Below are 19,379 nucleotides of genomic sequence, written 5' to 3'. Positions count from 1 at the left end.
TAGAGAAGTGAAGGCCCATGGACCGTGCTTGCCTTCCCAGAACCACCTGTTGGTCGCCTTTCCCGTTGGTGTGCTCTGGACCCAGCCCACGTGTGCATCAGTCTTTTTTCTGAGCCATCTGAGGGTGATTTACAAACGTGCCAGAGTATGTTTCCCGAGCATGGGCTCCCCTGACCGCCCGGCATGGTGCTGGGCCCAGGGTTGCTGGTGCCTGCTCCACGTAACCAGGTTTTTTTCCTTCTTATTGTCTTTTTAAAAAACGATAAATAGATCACACAAAATGTTCAACGTTAAAGAACATACGAGGTTGCATATACCCCCTGCCCACCCCTCTGCTGCTCCCATTGCATTTGGCGAGCACATCCTGGAGCACTGCCACAGGCATGGACCGCAGTTTACGTTGTAGTTCGCACTCTCCCAGGCCATCCAGTGCATAACCACTGGTTTTGTTTCTTCCCGTGTCTGGTGAGCAGTCTGGGCAGACTCTTGAGGGAGCTGTGCCGTCCTGCCCTCAGCTGGCCTGTGATGGTTGTGGAAAGTGCGTCTTCCAACCCCGTCACAGGGCTGCCTGGCACCGTCCATCCACGGTGGACTCTGAGCCCCTTGCTCTCAGGGCCACCACGGCAGGGTGTGGACGCCGGTGTGGGGTGCACAGGCTCTGCTCTGCCAGGTGGGGCTGTCGCGTTTGGGAACCGTGGGTGCTGTGCGATTTGCTACAGAGGTGGGGCAGCAGCCATGGCCCCTCGCCAGCCAGGACGGGAACACCTGGCACAGCAGTGAGGGGCCCAGACCCCTCCAAAGTAGGAGCCTGTGGGCACAGGGCATGCCCTGTGGGCTCAGGTGTGGTTGGGGCGCCTTGCCCCTCTGCCGCCACCACGTGTGTGGCTGGAAGCCCCTGGCGAGGGCTTGGATGCCCAGAAATGCTTTCCACCAGAGCTGGTTTTGGTGCACGGGCTTCTGGAGGCCAACAGTGGGCTTTTCAGGTCACTGTTGGCCCTGAGGGAAGAGCCGTGGACTCTCCAGTCTGCAGATGTCCTGAAGTGAGGCAGACCCAGCAGGAGGCGCCAGCGGCCACCAGGAGCTCCAAGGGTCAGCGCATGGCCTTCCAGGCAGAAGCATCTACGTGGGTTCGTTCCTGTTTTCGTGAAACCTAGAGACCTAGACACTAGGGATCGCTGTGTGTTGTAGACGTTGCAGTTTAAAGAAGCAAAATGTTCTGCCAACAAAGGCTCCTGAGGGGCTCCCCCAGTCCCAGGAGCGCACCTGCCTCCCAGAGGCCGATGTTGGCACTTGCACACCCCTCGAGCACACGCCGGCCAGGTGTACGTGGACGTGCTCGCCTGCCTCGTGTTTTCACACATTGCTCCATGCCGCGCAGCTCCAGCACTGTGGCTTCAGTGGCCTCTCAAGGCATCCAGCTTGCTTTCACTATGTGGCGAGCCACCACGGGGACAACTCGCTGGAGCGCCGCCGCCTGCACCGGCCCGAGCTTCCATGGCTGTCTGGCGGGGATTGGTGGCCTGTGTAGTGTCCCTGGGACCAGTGTGGAGCAGCGGGCCTGACGGGGCATCTGGCAGCGGCTGCTTCGGCAGCTCAGCATGCCCCTCGGCTTGGCTGTCTGCTCGTGTTGGGTGCTGTCATTGACGCCGTCCCTCTGCATTTGAACCTTGAGAGGACAGCCTCTCGGCCCAGTCCCTGGCCTCTGACCACGCGGTGCCTTCAGACTGGCCTGAAGTGCACCTTGGCGGATCCTTTGAGCCACAAACGCTCCCTGAGCATAGCACCATGATAGCATGGTGTCTCAACAAACCGAGGTTTCTTCTCTGGCGTTCAAAGTTTCCGCTTTTCCTTTGTGTGTGTCTTGCATCTGGTTTAGGAAATCTACCCCGATGCTGAGGTCAAAGCTTTCCCTTGTGCTTTCCCCAGAAGTTGCCAGACCCCTGGCGTTGACCCATAGGGGTGGCAGGAAGTGGGGTTTGGTTTCATTATCAGGATCACCCTGCCTGCTGGTTTGGGGGGCTGCTCTGTTGCAGGGGTCTCCATGGGCGTGGGTCCCAGGCCCCCTCAACCTGTACCAGTGCTGTGGTGGGGCTTGAGCCAAGCCCTGACAAAGGGCTCCTCGCAGGACCCCGGCCCCTCAGAAGCATCCCAGCCCACTTGCGTCTTCATGCTGCCGTGTGCCCGCAGGTCCCCATGGGTGTTATTGCTCCGTGACGTGCCTTGTGGGCTCTCGGCAGCAGCGGCTTGACCTCGGAACTCCTTGAGGGAGCTCTCTCCTCTCTTAGACATACGGGCATGACCCAGACACGCAGGCAGACGTGACCCAGACACGAGGGCAGATGTGACCCAGACACAGACGTGACTCAGGCACAAGGGCAGACGTGACCTAGACGTGCATGCGTGACCCAGACCCAGACGGGACCAGACAGACATCCTGGCCCAGACATGACTCAGATGCGCAGGTGTGACTCAGGCATAGACGTGACCTAGACACAGATGTGACCAGACACAGACATCCTGACCCAGACATGACCTGGACACAGATGTGACCTAGACACGCAGTTGTGACCCAGACATAGATGTGATCCAGACACACACATGATCCTGGCCCACATGTGACCCAGACATGCAGATGTGATCCAGACACACAGACGTGACCCAGACGTGCAGGCGTGACTCAGGCACAGACATGATCCTGGCCTACACGTGACCTAGATGCAGACATGGTGGTGAGGTCTCGTGCAGGGCTCTGTGGGGCAGGCCTCGGAGCCTCCCTCCGGGGGCCCTGCTCCTGGCTTGTTGCGGTGGCTCCTGATCTGCTTTCCCATCGCCTCCCTGAGAGCGCTTGTTGGGTTCCCTCTGGAGAACAGTCTGGAATGGGAATGCGTGTGGTGCTGGCTGCTGCTCTTATTCTGCCTCTTCGGTTCTCTGATGGCCTGTCTGGTGTGTTCCTGGAAAACCAGGGGTCTCCTTAGGCTGGCGCAGCGTGTTGTGACGTCCTGGAAGGTCTCACGGACGACCCACCTGGGAGCCAGCACGAGGCAGGTGGCGCTCCACACCTGCGGTCTTTCTACCTCCGGGTCCCTCAACGAGGAACCTGGGCCCTGTGGCCGCAGAGGGGCCGCATCACAGTCCTTGCTGGTCCAAGGGGCGGTGGATGTGCTGCTGTTTTTTTTTTTTTAAATATTCCCCCCTTGTGGCTTTTTGCGTGCTGTCTGCTCTCTGTGTCCATTAGCTGTGTGCTCTTCTGTGTCTGTCTTTTTATTTTCTCTCCACCTGTGTGGCTTGTTTACTGTCTGCTCTCTGTGTCCATTCGCTGTGTGTTCTTCTGTGTTTTGTTTTTTGCTTGTCTCCCTTTTTTGTTGCGTCACCTTGCTGAGTTGGATCTCCATGGCGCCTGCGGGCCGGGCAGCGTTTTGCCGCTTCTGCTGGCTGGGCAGCGCTCCGCAGCGTGTGGGCGAGCTGCCTTCACAAGGAGGCTTCTCCCCGGACGTGAGCCCAGGGCCTCCCGCATGGTAGACAGGAGCCCACCTGATTGAGCCACAGCTGCTTTCCTGGATGTGCTTTTGATCAGGGAAGATCCTTTTTTTTTCTGTCTCACAAATTTCTAAAAAAAATAAGTTTATGTTATTGCCATGTATTAGTAAAGCATACAGTTCATCTAAAAGTTATAATCAGTGGTATTTGGTATAAGCACTTAGTTGTCTGTTTATCACTTCTGTCATTGATGGTGGTTTGAATGGTTTTGCCATGTATTTGAGAGGATTTTTAAAAAATCTGTTAATACTATAGGTTTTAGCATATTTTTCTAAAGTGGTAATATATATAAATTATGAAGCCAGGTAATACTCATGAATCTCTCACCAACATCAGACTTCAAAGGGCACCAACACTGCTGAATTTGCTCTGGGTCCCCATCCGTTCCCTGCTGCTCCCGCTGATGGGAGACTCTTACCACTTCTTCATTTTGTTTTGTATTGGTTCAGTAGTTTATTTTTTTAAGCAGCTTTATTTAGGTATAGTTCCCATACCACATAATTTGCTCATTTAGGTTGGTCTTGCGCACAGCACCCCGTCATCACAGCCCCTTTTGGGGCATTTTCGTCACCCCAGAAGGAAAGCTGCCCCTCCCCTGCACCCTCACTCCTCCCCTGGCCCTGGGCCGAGCATGACCCGCTTTCTGTCTCTTGATGATTTGTCTGCCCCGACGTTGCCTAGAACCGGGACCCGGTCCTGTGGTCTTGGCTTTGTTCTCCCAGCATCGTGTTTCCCGGTTTCTCAGCTGTGCTGCACGTCAGTTTCCCCCTTGTGGCGGGGTACTGTCCCATCGCTTCGATCGCACCCATTGTGCTCGTCCCTCTGCCGACGGACACTCGTTGCTGCCTCCTGGCTGTCGTGGATAACGGTGGGCGCGCAGCCGAGCGCGGACGCGTGTGTTCGTTTCTCTTGCGCGGATCCCTAGTGGGGGTGGCTGGGAATGCGGTCGCCCCACAGCCGGCATTTTCTGGAGCAGCCGCCCCCGGGCTTGGCCCCCGCCGAGTGCCGCGCGTGTCGTCTGTCTTTTTGGTTCTGGCTGTTAGAGCTGGGTGAAGCAGCACCTTGCTGTTTTTTTTTTTTTATTAGAAAGTTACAGGTTTACAGAAAATAGAGTTCCCGTTCTGCCCCACTGTGAGTACCTCACCTTCATGTGGTGCCCGGGCTGCGGTCGATGAGGCCTGGAGCCAAGTTCACCCTCGACGGGGTGTACGCTCCTCCGCTCATGTCCTTTAATTTTCATTCTAGAAACATGTATATTGTCTGACGTTTCCACTATTAAGGACGTTCAGATCTATGATTTGGTGGTGTTAATTACATGGTGGTTGTTTTGATTTGCATTTCCCTGATGGTGGCTAATGATGTTGAACGACTTTATACATGTGTGTCGGACGCTTGTGTATCCTTGGAGAAACGTCTGTGCAAATCCTTTGCCCCTTCTTTCTCTGGCTTATTTGTCATCCTGTCACGAGTAGGGTTCTTGATGTACTCGTGACCCTGACCCTTCCCTGACGCACAACGGACAGGTACTCTTCCTGTTCTGTGGGCGTCGCACTCTCCACGGAGTCCTGCGGGGCGCAGAGCTCTTCCTGGCCGCTCCATCGTGCCTGTTTTCCCTGGCTGCCTGTGCCTTGCTGCAGTCACCGTGTGGGTGCCACCCTGCCCGGGTCCCTGGTGCCCACAGGGTGGTTTCCAGCTCATGGCGGCTGCTTGCTGCAGCTCGGGTCACGCAGCAGGGGGCACGTGGGGGGCTCGGGGCTGCGCCCGGGGCCGGCCTGTCTTGGCGGCACAGCCCATGCACAGGCTGACTGGAGCGCATCGCCCTGGCAGGAAAGGGAGAGCCTGGCGGCGCCTCCATGTCCTCGTCACCTGTGCCCCGGCAGGCTTGGCTGCCCCAGGGCTGGGTTGGCGCTGCCCCAACGGCCCTCCCAGGGGTCGATGCCACGCCGCTCTGGGCCCCCAGGTCGCGTCCCTGTGGGAAGGCAGGCTGGGAAAGGGCCTTAATCCACCTGGAAAGGGTTTCTCTTGGGGACTGAGACACCGGTGCCGTGCTGAGCACGGAGCGCGGACAGCTGCTGTTGGAGTGTTGCCGAGTGTCCCCTGCCCTGAGTCTCGTCTGCCGTCCAGCACTGAAGTATTCCTGGGTGTCTGGGCATCTGGGGCGGGCGTGAGCCCTGCTCTGCGCCTGGCATCCTGCGCTTTGTAGGAAGCACCCAGGGTCTGCAGGTGCTGCCCCGTGGGCCTCCTTGGAATGCTCGCGGGTCACTGGGGAGTGGCGGGGTCTGCGGCTAGGTCTGGAGACAACTTGGAAGCTGTGCGCCTGTCCTCTACCTGGTTGTTGTCGCTCCCGACAGCCATGTGGTGGTCGGCAAATGCTGCTCCCATGTGCCTTGCGGGCTGAGCACCCCACCTGAGGGCAGAGCTGCCGGGCGGCCCTGGGGTGCTGGGTGTGCAGTGCTGGGAGTGCAGTGCTGGGAGTGCAGTGCTGGGAGTGCAGTGCTGGGTGTGCAGTGCTGGGAGTGCAGTGCTGGGAGTGCAGTGCTGGGAGTGCAGTGCTGGGTGTGCAGTGCTGGGAGTGCAGTGCTGGGTGTGCAGTGCTGGGAGTGCAGTGCTGGGAGTGCAGTGCTGGGAGTGCAGTGCTGGGTGTGCAGTGCTGGGTGTGCAGTGCTGGGAGTGCAGTGCTGGGAGTGCAGTGCTGGGAGTGCAGTGCTGGGAGTGCAGTGCTGGGTGTGCAGTGCTGGGTGTGCAGTGCTGGGAGCGGGCCTCCCTGCAGCGTTCTCTGTCTTTGGAGCAACTCGGCTGACACAGTGGGCCCTAGGTGCAGGTTTCGGGGCTCGGGTGTAGCTCGAGGTTGAGGTCCCCTTGGCGTGTGCACCCGGTGCCGCCTGCACAGACGGCCTCCCGTGTTCCCCGTGCTGCTGGGCCATGACACGTGGTCCTTTTTGCTGGTATGGATTCGGTTTACCCTTGCAGTGTCAGAATCTTTACAAAAATACTTACAAATTTGACCTTTAATCTTTTTCTTTTTCCCCACTGCCTTACTTACTAAATGAGGTAGGATGTAGTTTTCTCTGTCTTTTCCAGTAGTTGGTATGGAAGGGTCTTGTAACTTTTTAATGTTAAACCTATTTTGAAAGATCTTTCTTCTGTATATGAGAGATTGTTAAACTACTGACTCAGTTTTTAAAATAACTGTTGTGTAGGTGTACCAGGCCTCTATCTCAGGTCCATTTTGGAAAGTTATATTTTTTCCCAGAATTTGCTTAACCTCTAAGATTTCACATTTGTCGGCCTGAGGGTGTTCAAAACACACATTCTTGGTTGGCTTTCTCTTTGTTTGCTTTACTCCCAACACCGTGTGTCTTCTTTGTCCTCACTAGTCTTTCTGAAGAACAAGGCTTTGGTTTTGTTGGGCGGCTCTCGTGTTCTTGCCTGTGCTCCTCGTTGTCGTTGACTTTGCTTCCTGACGCCTTCGTGGCGCTCGATGGCCAGGGACTGCCACCCCCAGCTGCTGGAGCCACCCCACGTCGCCCCGCCAGGCAGCCGTGCCTTCGCTCTCCGTCTGCTCGCGCTCCTTTTTTATTCCGATAAAGCATATGTGACGTAAAGATGGCTCAAGGGAGCAGTTTCTGCAACGTTGATATGTTGACAGTGCTGTGTAACTTTTTCATCACTGTTTCCAGAAGTTTCCTCGTTCCATTCAGAAACCGAAGCCTTCAGCTGATGACGCCCCGTCCCACCAGCACCCACCCTGGTGGTTCTGGGCCGTCTGGGAACTGCTCGTTGGGAGTGTTTTCCAGGAGAGGACTCACGCGGCCTTTGTCCTTGGTGGCTGGCTTGCCTGCCCCGCACCCTCCTTGTGGCTTGTCCATCTGCTGTGGACGCCTGGGGGCCGCCTTCTGGCTGTTGTGCTGCGGTGCGGTGGGCGAGCAGCGTGTTGGAGCTGCCACGCTCGGTTCTTTGTAGGCAGCTGGAGGGTCCCCGGGTCCCTCGGGATCTGCCTTCCACTTCCGGAGGACCACCAGACCCTGGTCCCTCCGTTCCCACCAGAGGCGCTCCGTTTCCCGACGCTGCTGGCGGTGTGTGTTGGTTGGTTTTTAGTAACAGCTGTCCTGGTGCGTGCGAAGCGGCACCTCTGGCCTTTGAACTCGCATGTCCCTGGTGGCAGTGGTACTGAGATTGCCTCGTGCGCTTGGCCATTTGCACGTCCTCTTTGGAGAAACGTTGATTTAGGTCTTGTGTTTATTTTTAAATTGTTTTTTTTGTTGTTGTTGTTGACTTGTGGCAGTTGATTGTCTTTCTGTTTATATAGATCTTTAATTTCTTTCAGCAATGTTTTGTAGATATCACTTTTACCTCCTGGATTAAATTTATTCCTCTTCCGTTCTATTTTTATTAGGTGTGATGTTCATTCAGTTACTGATTTGTTATCTTCTATTTTAATGTAGGTGTTTAGAACTGTAAACTTTTCTCTGAGCACTGCCTCGGCTGCATCCCATAATTTCCCTGTGTTTTCTTCTTTGAGTCATTGGTTATTTAATAGTGTGTTGTTTAATTTCCACATATTTGTAAATTTTCCAGTTTTCTTTGTTACTGGTTTCCAGTTTTATTCCACTATTGTCTGAGAAGATATTTTGTATGATCAGTGTTTTCAAGAAAATTCATTTAGATTCATTAAGCAAAGTACATGTTTGGGTGTGCTTGAGAAGATGCGTCCTCTGCGGGTCTGCTGGCCCTTCTGGCTCGTGGGGCATCCAGGTCCTTTCCTTGTTGATCTTCTGCTTTGCCATCTCTCGGGTCCCTGGGGGGGGCCGCGCGCCCCAGCTCTCTTCCTGGACCTGTCGTCTCTCCCTGCGGTGCGTCAGGTTTGGCTTCATGTGCTGTGGGACTTGTGGTGATGTCTGTACAGGATTATAGTCGTGTATCTTGCCGGATCGAACCTTTTACCAGTGAAAAGTATCTTTTTTGACTTAGCCTGTTTTATGTCACACTAACAGAGTTGCCCCAGCTCTCCTTTGATTACTGTTGGCATGAAATCTTTTCATACCCTTTACTTTCAACCTCGTTGTCTTTGAACTTGGAGTTTTCTTGTAGGCAGCATATAGATGGATTGTACTTTTTTATCCACTCTGCCAATCTCTTGCCTTTTATTAGACGAGTTTGATTTGTCGACATTTAAGGTGACAATGAGGAGAAAAGGTTTACTCCTGCCATATAGTTACTTGTTTTCTTAATGTGTTTTGTTCACTTACTGAATTATTGCCTTTTTTGTTTGTATTTAGTTGCTTTTTTAAGAACCATTTTGATTCCCTTTTTTCTTTTGTTTGTTTTTTAGGTATTTTCTTAGTGGTAACTAAACATTTTAAACTAATAACCTGGTGTGACTAGTTCCAGCCTGGTTTCAGTAGAGTAAGACCCTCTCCTCCTCTGTAATGCCACCCTTCCCCTTCGGTATTGCCTCAGATGGCGTCTTTTTCTGTTCCTGCCTGTTCGCGGAGCTCTGTGCCTTCTTACACAGCGGCCTGTTGCGTTAGTGGGGTGGCGAGCAGCTGCCAGGGGAACCCAGTGCACAGTGCGCAGGCTCGTGGCTCACCTGCGGCCTCCCCTCACCTGCACAGTTCTTCTCGGGCCTGCAGCCCTGCCTGGGGCCTCCCTCTGGCATTTGGTGGGCAGTCTTCTGGCCATGAGCTTTCAGCCTTCTCTTGTCTGGGATGTCGGCCTCTTCCTCGTTTGCTCTCTAGGGGCTTCAGCTGCACCGGCCCCGTCCTCAGCCCCCTTAGCCGCTGCTGAGAAGTCTGTGCTCCATTCACTCGCGGCTCCCATGTGTGCGATGAGACACTCCTCGCTCTGCTTTCAGAGCCCCTCTCCGCCTTTGGGTCCTGACAGTTTTGCTGTAACGTGACTTGGTGACGCCCTGGCGCCCCGCTTGGGGGTGTCGAGCAGGCCTGGAAATGTACATTCATGTTTCTCACCAGATTTGGAAAGTTTTGGGCCATAGTTTGTTCAGAGCTCTTTCTGCCTCTTTCTCTCTGCCTTTGTCCTTCGGGGACTCCAGTGGCTTGTGCGTCGGTTTGCCTGCAGACCCCAGCGGTCTAAAATCACGCACAGCCGTCAGACCCCTCACCCAGACTTGGGGTCCTCGGGGGTTTTCGCGGCCCACCCTGGCCCCAGCAGGCGCATCTGGGCCCCGGCTGCCTGTGCCTCAGGCAGGGTGGGCGAACCCAGCAGTGTGAGCTGCAGGGCGCCAGCCTCTTCCTCCTGCTCCTTCTGCAGGCCACGCACGTTCTAGTGGGTTCCAGAGTTGCAGACAGGTGAGGAGCTGCTTTGGTGGGCCGAGTCCGAGCGCCTGTGCCCATACCACCTCACCATTCTCTCTAGTTCGTTCTTGCTTTTTTTTTTTTTTAAAGATTTATTTATTTATAGCCCCGTCCCCCCTGTTGTCTGCTCTCTATGTCCATTCGCTGCGTGTTCTCCTTTGTCTGCTTGTCTTCTCTTTAGGCAGCACCAGGAACCCATCCTGGGATCTTGTGGAGTGGGAGAGAGGTGCTTCATCTTTTGTGCCACCTCTGCTCCCTAGTCTTCTGTGTCTCTTAATATCTCTCCTCTGTGTCTCTTTGTTACATCGTCTTGCTGCACCAGCTTGCCACGTGGGCCAGCACTCCTGCGTGGGGCAGCTTGCCTTCACCAGGAGGCCCTGGGAATCGAACCCCGGACCTCCTGTATGGTTGATGGGAGCCCAGTTGCCTGAGCCACATCCACCTCCCTATAGTTCTTTCTTTTTTTTTTTTAAAGATTTATTTTATATTATCCAACCCCCACCCATTGCCTGTTCTCTTGTGTCCATTTGCTGTGTGTTCTGTGTCTGCTTACATTCTTGGTGGCACCGGGAATCTGTATCTCTTTTTGTTGTGTCATCTTGCTGCATCAGCTCTCTGTGTGCAGTGCTGCTCCTGGGCTGGGGGTGGCTCTCCTTGTGGGGCGCCCTCGTGTGCAGGGCTCCCTTGGTGGGGCTCCCCTAGGTGGGGGACACCCCTGTGTGACAGGGCACTTGTTGCGCGTGGCAGTACTGTGCGTGGGCCAGCTCATCACACAGGTCAGGAGGCCCTGGGTTTGAGCCCTGGACCTCCTGTATGGTAGTGGACGCTCTGTCTGTTGAGTCACAATTGCTTCCCCCTGTAGTTATTTCTTGAAGCCCCCTTCTTTACGGCAGTGAAGTGCACCACTTGTTGACGAGTCCCTGTACTTAAAGACGAGGTGATTGAAGCTGCTGCAGTGACCTTGGTCTGCTTCTCCTGGGTGTTGTCTCCCTCTCCCGACAGCCCCGTGCGAACGTCCTCACGCCACAGCTCGTGTCCCTGGATGCTGCTGCTCTGCGTGGTGCTTCCCGCGTGGGTCACCTTGGCTGAGCAGCTGGGCCTTGCTGTGAGCTTTTCACGTGGGGCCGAGTCGCAGCTCCAGACACTCAGGACCGCCCTGCGTGAGCAGGTTGCAGCGTGGCATCTCTTTGGAGCTCCACGTTTTTAAAAGTACTCTTCCTTGATCATGAAATGGCCCTGAGTGTACGTAGTGTGAAAATGTGTGTGTGTGAAACATCACTGCATGTCTCTTAAGGTGCAGAAAAAATGATGAAAAAGAGCAGCAGCCGCCCACGGGGTGAGGACCCCCCAGCGAGGAGCTTGCCTGGGGGCTGGGCGGGGTGGGGCGGGGCTTCCTTGTTAGATGCCACCGTGCGTGCCCGCTCATTCCGCCGGTGGCCAGGGCAGGTGGCGCCGCCTGTGGGCCCACGGCTGTGCACGGAGGCTGACATGCCCCCATCCTTGTGGGCTGGTGGGATGGGCACTCGTGGGGGCGCCTGGGGTAGAGTGACCCGAACCTGCGCCTCGGGTGTTTGGGGCCTGATGGAAGGCTGGTGGAGGCTGCAGCCTGGGTGGCCCTCAGGCTGATTTGCTGGGAGAGGTGGCGTTGGGTCTACGCGTGGTGGGTGAGAGGTGACCCCGGGCAGGGCGTCCTGTGGCGCGTGCCCGAGGCCTCTTCCCCTGCAGACCTTGCCAGGCCGGGACGTGTGGAGCCGCTTGTTTTCTGCCTGACGTGTTTGCTTATGGATTGTGTAAAACTTTTGATTTTGTTTCTTTTAAAAATTTGGTTTGAAATTCCTTAATTTCTCTCTTGTAGTTTTGATGTTCACTGTATGCCAAGAAATGCATTTTCATTATACTTGTATTTTTGTCCTATTAAACTCATGACATATGTTTTTATGGTTTATCCTTGATGAACTTTATTTTGTCTTCCAGTGTCCTTATCAGGCAAATTGATGAATTATCTCTTGTCTCAGCAGAAAGAATAGTGACAGGGGCACGAGGTGTTCTGGGCGGCCTCGCCCCTGCGTGTCTAGAACCCTTAGGAGGGCCGTGTCTTTACCAGACTGCGAGAGCCCGTGGCCGTTCTGGTGATGAGCAGCAACAGTCCCTCCGGTCGACGAGCATGTGGACAACGTCACGTGGAAAGAATTAAAAACTGCTCAGACTTTGCTCATCATTATTTTATTTTTAGAGACTTTATAGTGAATTAAAAGCGGATGAAGTTTCGTGGTAGTTTAAGATTGTGGAAATTGGGTGGTAGAAATTACATGTATCATTGCTTAGAGGTAAAAAGAAGATCGAAACACACATGGTTTTATTAAAAGTAGCATTGTTGTTTCTAGTTCCATGATCAGAGCATTTTAATGTACTGTTTCAAAGCTAAACTTTGAGTTTTTCCGTGTTTTAGATTAAATAAGATTGCGAATCAGGTGGCCATTCAGCGGAAGAAGCAGTTTGTTGAGAGAGCCCACAGTTACTGGTTACTCAAAAGACTGTCTAGGAATGGCGCTCCCCTGCTGAGGAGGCTGCAGTCCAGTTTACAGTCCCAAAGAAACACCCAACAGGTACGTTGCCCTGCTCCCCCGGCGGCGGGGAGCCCTGGTCCTCCAGGTCCTCTTCTGCACCCCGACACTCCTACCACAGGGCTCTGGCGCGTGCGTCTGGCGTGGGCTGGGTGGAGCCTGAGCCGCAGACGCAGGCTCCTCGTCCGTGTACGCGGCTCGCCCGCTTGCCCAGTGGGTCCTAGGCCGTGGAACTGTGGGACTGCGTCGGTAGCTCTCCTACGTGCTCTGTATTTCCCGGTTTCTCTTGAGTTCCAGACTCCTCGCCTCACTCTCAAACGCCTGCTGAGCACTGCCTCCTGCTGAGCGCGTTGCTGGTCTCTGGCTGTGGAAGAGCCCTGCCCAGGGGGGCTGTCGCTGTCTCTCTCTGACCAGAGGCGCGGGTGGGGCCTGGTGCTGGCGCTCACGGGGCGTTGGTTGGTACGGCAGCGAGGAGGCGTGGTGGGAGCCCCGCGCTTGCTGGGCCGGGGAGCTCGGGTTTACTTTCCAAGGGGCTTGCTCTGAAAGCGGGCTCTGCTCGGCCCCAGTGGGTGGGAACGAGGGTGGGCAGGGAGGTGAGAGGGACGGTGTTTCCCTTCCATGAAGAGCAAGGCCAGGCAGGCTGTTTCTTAGCAGTTAGGGTTTTAGGGCCACTGACACTTTAAAACTGTTCTTAAAGGATGGATTTAGAAAGTATGGATTGGTTTTTGTAAGATGTGCCCAAAATAAAGTGTTCTTGTCAGGCATGCTGCCCAGACGAGCCCCCTTGGGCTCCACTGGAGGGCCCGCCTCGCTGCCCTCGTCCTGGTGCCCGGGCACGTAGCAGAGAGTTCAACTCCACAGACTTGAGTCCTGGTGCCGCGCGCCTCTGCTCCCCTAAACCGTCTGCTTCCCTACTCAGCACCGGGGGCAGCTGGGGGCTGGAGCAGCGTGGGGTGCGGGCCAACGCGGGGTGTGCCGTGATGCGCTGCGCCAGTTGCGCGGTTCCTGAGCAGATTAACCCCTCTTTGTCCCAGCAGGTGCCCTTGACCTGGTCCTTGCCTTTCCTCCCCTGGTAAAGGACACGTGCCCTCGCTGCTGTCCTGGTGCCACCCGCAGTGCCCTCGGGGTGCCCGCCTTCCCCAGTGGCACCTGGCAGCACGGTGGCAGGACAGTGCTTGGAGGCATGTGCGTGCGTGTGGGGCCGCACTTCTGGCTGGAGTTGGAGTCAAGTGTCTTTGCACGCTTGTTGGAAACCACGGAGGTAGCTAAAGACTGGGGGAGCGCGCAGGCTTGCTGCCGTCGCCGGAAAGGGGGCCTGGTGCTGGGGGTGCTCTGCCCTGGATGTGATGGGGGCCAGGAAGCGAGGTCTGTTGGGAAATTGGGTGGCTCCTGCCAAGGCCCCGTGCATGGCAGTCGCAGGGCTGGCGGGTGAGATGGTGCTGCGCCGGCAGACGCAGTGGGTGAGGCAGCGGCAGAGGCGGCGGCGGAGGGCACAGGCAGGAGCTGCCGTGGCATGGGGGAGGGCTTGGGGCGTCCACAGGGGTGCGGGCCCATCCTTCAGGGCCAGGGGTGGGGGGGCGGGGCCTCTGCGAGCGAGTGGGCACCTGCTGGCTGTACCTGGCAGGCCCCTGCTTCCGCTGCCCTCCTTGCACAGCCAGCTGCCAGCTTTCTTCTGGGGCCTGGGGCCCCTCAGCCCGACAGCAAGGCCTCGCCAGCTGGGGACTGCCTTCGCTTGCGGGCCCTCGAGACCCAGGGGACTGCCCTCGCTCCCTCAGTGTTCCTCGTCCCTGTTCTCTTGCCCCAGCTTCACGGCCAGGACACCTGCTGTCCGCACAGTGGGTGGGTCAGCTGGACGTCTGCTCGGAGCCTAAGCGAGCAGCAGGAGCAGGCCCCAACCCCAGCTCCAGGCCCGCCCTTCCTGTGGCCCTTGGGCACTGCTCTCCGGGAGCTGGGGGGCCTGGACTGGGCTTTCCGTGCAGAGGGAGGCGGTGGGACCAGGGCTGGCTACACCTCGTGGTCTCATGCACTTGGGTGTCCCTGGCAGCCCCCTGGGCCGTATGGGGGCGTGTATCAGCCTGATGGAGCAGTTCCTTCTCCCACTGCACCCCAGCTCTGACTCTGGTGGGTGCTGCCTTGGCAGTGGCTCCCGTGGCTGTTCTTCTGTGGCGGGTCTGCCCTGCGTTTCCCACCCCCCTGCTCCAGGGTGGAGGCACTCGGCTTCCAGCAGGATCTTCTTGTTTTCTGTGTTCTGACGCTTTTTGGTGTGAGAAGGAACTTCAGTTCTGTTCTACTTCATGGCTCTGAGCAGAACTGAGGCCGACGGGAGGAATAGAGGCCCTTAGGAGCAGTGGGAGCAGCTGGGCGTGTTCTGGGTAGCTGAGGCCATGTGCGTCGAGGGCTGAGGCTGGCTTGGCCTGTGTGTGCCACAGCAAGCCCCTCACTGCTGCGCAGTGGTGGGATGTTACCACGCCAGGCGCGGGAGAAGATCCCTGAGGATGTCTGGTCAGGAGCTATGCCGCTCCTGCAGGTGCCCATGTCCCACTGGTCACAGTCTTCGGGGGGCTGGTGGCAGGGTGATGCTCAGGTCTGGGGGTCAGGTCCTCTGAGCTCTGTGCTCCCTCACTGGCCTCACTGCATAGCTGGCACAGCAGCTAGCCCTCTCTGGGCGGCATTTTGAACAGCAGTAGAATGGGCTCAGTGGTGCGCCCGCGCCTGCCTGGGTGGGTACTGCACCCTCCAGCCCCCGTGGCAGCTGCCAGGTGCGAAGAGCCTGCGCGACCCACTGAGCCAGCGGGCAGAGTCGCCCCTGCAGACCTGTGGGCCATGTGGCTGGAGGGATCGTCCTGAGGATTGGATTTGGCATCGTGCGTCTCTTCTCCAGCAGCGAGCTTGCCTGCTGGGCTATGGAGGTGGAAGGTGGGGAGTGCGTGGTGGGTGCAGTGGCTTGAGAGGTGGGGTGCACTGTGCAGGGAAGGCTCCTCCCCCTGGGGCTGGCAGCCTGGGTGGAGCTGGTGGTGCTGCTAGGGGGAGCGCTGGCCACAAAGGGGCGAGGGCCTGGAAAGCGGGCAGGGTGCTCGTGGGGGCGCAGTGTGGTGCCTCGGGAGGCTTGTCCTGCCCGGGGGTTGAAGGGGAGGCCCCATGGCCCATTCACTCCTTCAGCTCTGCTCCCAGGAGGCGGAGCGGTCGTGCTGGCTAGGAGCTAGGGTAGGGCTAGGGTAGGGCTAGGTTAGGAGCTAGGTTAGCGGCAGGGTTAGCTGCTGGGTTAGCTGCTGGGTTAGGAGCTAGGCGTGTCTGGAGAGGCCAGGGTTTCCCTAGGCTGCTCGGGGTGGCAGGAAGCGGGGGAGGAGGTCTCTGCGGCTCAGCCGTGAGGTCTCCTGCCAGGCTCGACGGCTCCTTCGGGTCACTGCACGTGTGCACGTGCATGTGCCACACGGCGCTCACCTGCAGGTGCACACAGGCTGTGGAGGGGAGCGTGGCCGGGCTGTGAGCCGAGGAGGGGGTTGCAGAGGCCCCTGGAGGGAGGACGGTGGGGGTGTCTGCTCTGGGAGGGGCACCAGTGTCCTGAGGGAGCCCCCCAGGCCCATCTGACCCCTCTCTGCCTGTTGTCCTTGGGCTGTGGACAGGCTGTGGGGGCCAGTGGCCCAGCTGCCCTGAGGGGATGGGTGCAGGGCATGGAGCCCAGTAAGCCAGGAGCCCTGCCTGCGCCTCTTGCCCCCCTGCCCCCCAGCCTGTGCTGCCCTCTGCTCCCAGGTGCTCCTCTGTCCTCATGCCCCGAGAAAGGGGCTTTGCCCTTGGCCTGATGGCAGAGGCGGGTGCCGGTGGCACCTGAGGCTGCTCCCCACCAGCGCACGCCCAGCCGGGCTGGCTCAGGGCTGCCCTGGGATGACGCCTCCAGAGCAGGGTCTGGCCGTCCGCAGCTGGGGTTGGCGCTGCCCGCAGGGACCTCTCCTCCTGTGGTTGGAGAGGAAGGGGGCCCCGCCACCAGCCGCCCCCACCCTCAGCCACAGGGCTGGGCCTCCCAGGCCTGGCCTGCCCATCTGGCTCCCTGTGATCCCTCGGACCACCCCCTCGGCCCACACCAGGGCAGGCTGTTGTCCCCCTGGAGTTGGCCCAGTCCCCTCGGCTCTGTTCCCGGGTGCCCACCTGGCAGGTTTCCTTGGAAGCAGCCCCTCCTTCAGGGACATCCCCTATTTGGGGACACCCCATTATAGACCCTCACCCTCCTGGGCACCTCGTTTGGTGCCTGGGGGGTTGCCTCCTGCCCCTCCCGCGGCCCCTTCTCGCGGCCCCGCCTGCCCTGAGACCCCCAGTGCACTGAGGTGCTGTGCTTCCCTTGACAGAGGGAGAACGACGAGGAGGTGAAGGCTGCGAAGGAGAAGCTCAAGTACTGGCAGCGGCTGCGGCACGACCTGGAGCGCGCGCGCCTGTTGATCGAGCTCATGCGCAAGCGGGAGAAGCTCAAGCGTGAGCAGGTGGGTGCCTGGGATGCCCGGACTGTGGGGGCCCTTTTGGGAGCGCAGGCCGGGTGCCCGCTGTCCCCGCGTGTGCGGGCACAGAGGGCTTCGCAGGGCCTGCGGCTGCAGGAGGGGGTGCAGCGGGACAGCGGCTGAGCCCTGACGTCTCGTGCAGGTGAAGGTGGAGCAGGTGGCCATGGAGCTGCGGCTGGCGCCCTTCACGGCCCTGCTGCGCTCGGTGCTGGACCAGCTGCAGGAGAAGGACCCCGCCAGGATTTTCGCCCAGCCCGTGAGCTTGGAGGAGGTGGGTTCTGGGCAGTGCCCCTTCCATTGTTCCGCGCTTGGCGGGCGCCTTGCTCGTGGTCCCGAGTGCCTGGTTTTACTGATACCTTTTAAATAAGCCACAAGGAGCAGGTGTAGCGCCTGCTTTCCACTCAGGAGTCCTGGCTTCAATGCCTGGTACCTCTTAAAAAACGATAGTTACAGTGCTTTCGGCTTTTGCTGTAAAATCTCCTAGTGGAATAGGTGAAAGTTCCCACCTAGAAGAGAGCCCAGCTGTGGGAAGGATCCGCGGAGTGGGAGCCCTCGGGGCCTGGGAAGGGGGTGCCGCGTGTGTGCCTTCACCCGAGTGTGCATGGCGGAGTGCAGCCGGGCTCTGTGGGTGCTGAGCGGCATTTCCCTCCCTGACCAGGTGCCAGATTACCTGGAGCACATCCAGCGCCCCATGGACTTCGCCACCATGAGGAAGCGGCTGGAGGCTCAGGGCTACAAGAACCTCACCGAGTTCGAGGCGGACTTCAGCCTCATCGTGCACAACTGCATGAAGTACAATGCCAAGGATACTGTGTTCTACCGGGCCGCTGTGCGGCTGCGGGACCAGGGTGGCGCAGTGCTGCGGCAGGCGCGGCGCCATGTGGACAGCATCGGCTTTGAGGAGGCCACGGGGATGCATCTGCCGGAGCGGCCTGTGGCTGCTCCAACTCCGCCCTTCTCCTGGGAAGACGGTAAGGGGGCCTGGGAAGACCCCAGGCCGTTTTCTGTCACACCTCTGTTTGCTCGCTGCTGCGTTAGCGCTGTCCACCTGAGACCCAGGGCGAGCCACGTAAACCGTCTGGAAGTACTAGTAGCAGCTCTGAGAGAATAGAAAGACACAGGTGAAGTTAAGTTTAGTAATGTACTTTAGTTAATGTAGGATACCTGGAGAAATGTCATTCCAGTAATAGTCCAAGTAAGACATTCTGAACGGTACTTTACATTCACATTTTACGCAGCCTTTGGACGCTGACGTGGACTTTAACCCATGCTCACCTCAGGGCTGACCTGCTTAGGGCCCCACAGGTAGGTCCCGAGGGTCTTGGCAGCTCGGTGGAGAAGGGCCTGCTGGCTGCTTTCCGGTCGGAACAGAGCTGGGCTCATGACCCTTCCCTCTGGCATGGGCATGCTGCCAAGGCCCTCGGGACCCTGGTGTCACCAGGGAGGGCCCGGGCACATGGCCTCGGTCCGCTTGCACACCCCAGGCAGGGCCACTTGGGACCTCGTTGTGGCCCTTGTGGCCTGTTGATCTGCAGGTCCCTCGGGCCCCCTTCTCGTGGTCATTTCCAGGTTCGGCTGTGTCTCCCTGGAGCCCACCAGGGTTTGGCTGGCCATTGGCCTGGCCCTGAGCCTGTCTCCCTTCGCTCCGCTTTCGTGTGACGGTTGGCACCCTTAGTTTCTTGGCCCGTGGCATGGTCTGGGGCCCGTTCCTATTGGCTGGTTGTGGCTTCTCTGTCCCCAGGGCGTGGCCGGGCGTTCAGGAGAGAGCGTAATCTCTTTAAAGAACAGGCACGGACACAGCTTGTACTTTTAGAATAATACGTGTTCTTGTCAAAATTAGAAGGTGAATTTCACGGAGTCAGAATCCAGGGAGGTGCTCCACCTCCACCCCACCTCCTGTGGCCCGGGGGCCTGCCCGACCTCATCTGGGGCGCAGGTGGGGCCTCGGGGACTGGGTGCCCCCCCTCCCCCCCGTAACCTGCGGTCTGGCTGCCCGGGGCCTCTTCCCCTGCCCACTGCCACCCCACCTGTCCTTACCCAAGCCCCTCAGTCCCCAGGTGACCTCTCCTACCTGAGAAGAGGGGCTCTAGAAAATGGCCTTGCCACTTCTTTGGGTTTTGCCTAAATTAATTTCTATGTCAGATCTTTTCCTAAAGGGAAATTTGGAAGGACGAGAAGCGTTATTTTCTTCCTCTGCGGTAGTTGTGTGGGAAAATGTGGCCTGCAGGCCAGGCTCGAGCTCCTCCTTGGGGTGAGGCGACTGGTGGTTTACAGGTCCCCGCGGTGTGCAACACTGAACTCCAGGGACTTTCGTAGTAAACATAGTGGAATTCCGAGTCGCCTGTGAGTTTTGCCTCACAGCCTGGTGTCAGCACAGTCAGTCTAGGCGAGGAGATCCCAGCCCAGATGCTGCTGCTGGTGCTGACCCGGCAGCCCCGCGTGGTGCGGTTGTGTGGGTGACGCGCGTCTCGCCCGCA

General features: G+C 57.9%; 1 protein-coding gene across 10 annotated transcripts in view; it reads left to right on the top strand.

Annotated features, from left to right (window-relative positions):
- BRD1 (bromodomain containing 1) overlaps nucleotides 1–19,379 on the top strand; it is a 50,161-nt gene that overhangs the window by 12,512 nt on the left and 18,270 nt on the right. For all 10 annotated transcript variants that reach the window (XR_011650338.1, XM_071219120.1, XM_058308962.2 and 7 more), the window contains exons 3-6: nucleotides 12,301–12,457; nucleotides 16,756–16,887; nucleotides 17,045–17,173; nucleotides 17,561–17,873. Coding sequence is in view for 9 of the 10 variants with exons in the window: in XM_071219120.1 (XP_071075221.1) it covers nucleotides 12,301–12,457; nucleotides 16,756–16,887; nucleotides 17,045–17,173; nucleotides 17,561–17,873 (731 nt within the window). In the remaining variant the exon portion in view is untranslated. The remainder of the gene's footprint in view (nucleotides 1–12,300; nucleotides 12,458–16,755; nucleotides 16,888–17,044; nucleotides 17,174–17,560; nucleotides 17,874–19,379) is intronic.

The sequence above is a fragment of the Dasypus novemcinctus genome, chromosome 12, assembly GCF_030445035.2.
Source record: "Dasypus novemcinctus isolate mDasNov1 chromosome 12, mDasNov1.1.hap2, whole genome shotgun sequence".
Classification (NCBI taxonomy): domain Eukaryota; kingdom Metazoa; phylum Chordata; class Mammalia; order Cingulata; family Dasypodidae; genus Dasypus; species Dasypus novemcinctus.
This window is presented reverse-complemented; position numbering and strand designations above follow the sequence as displayed.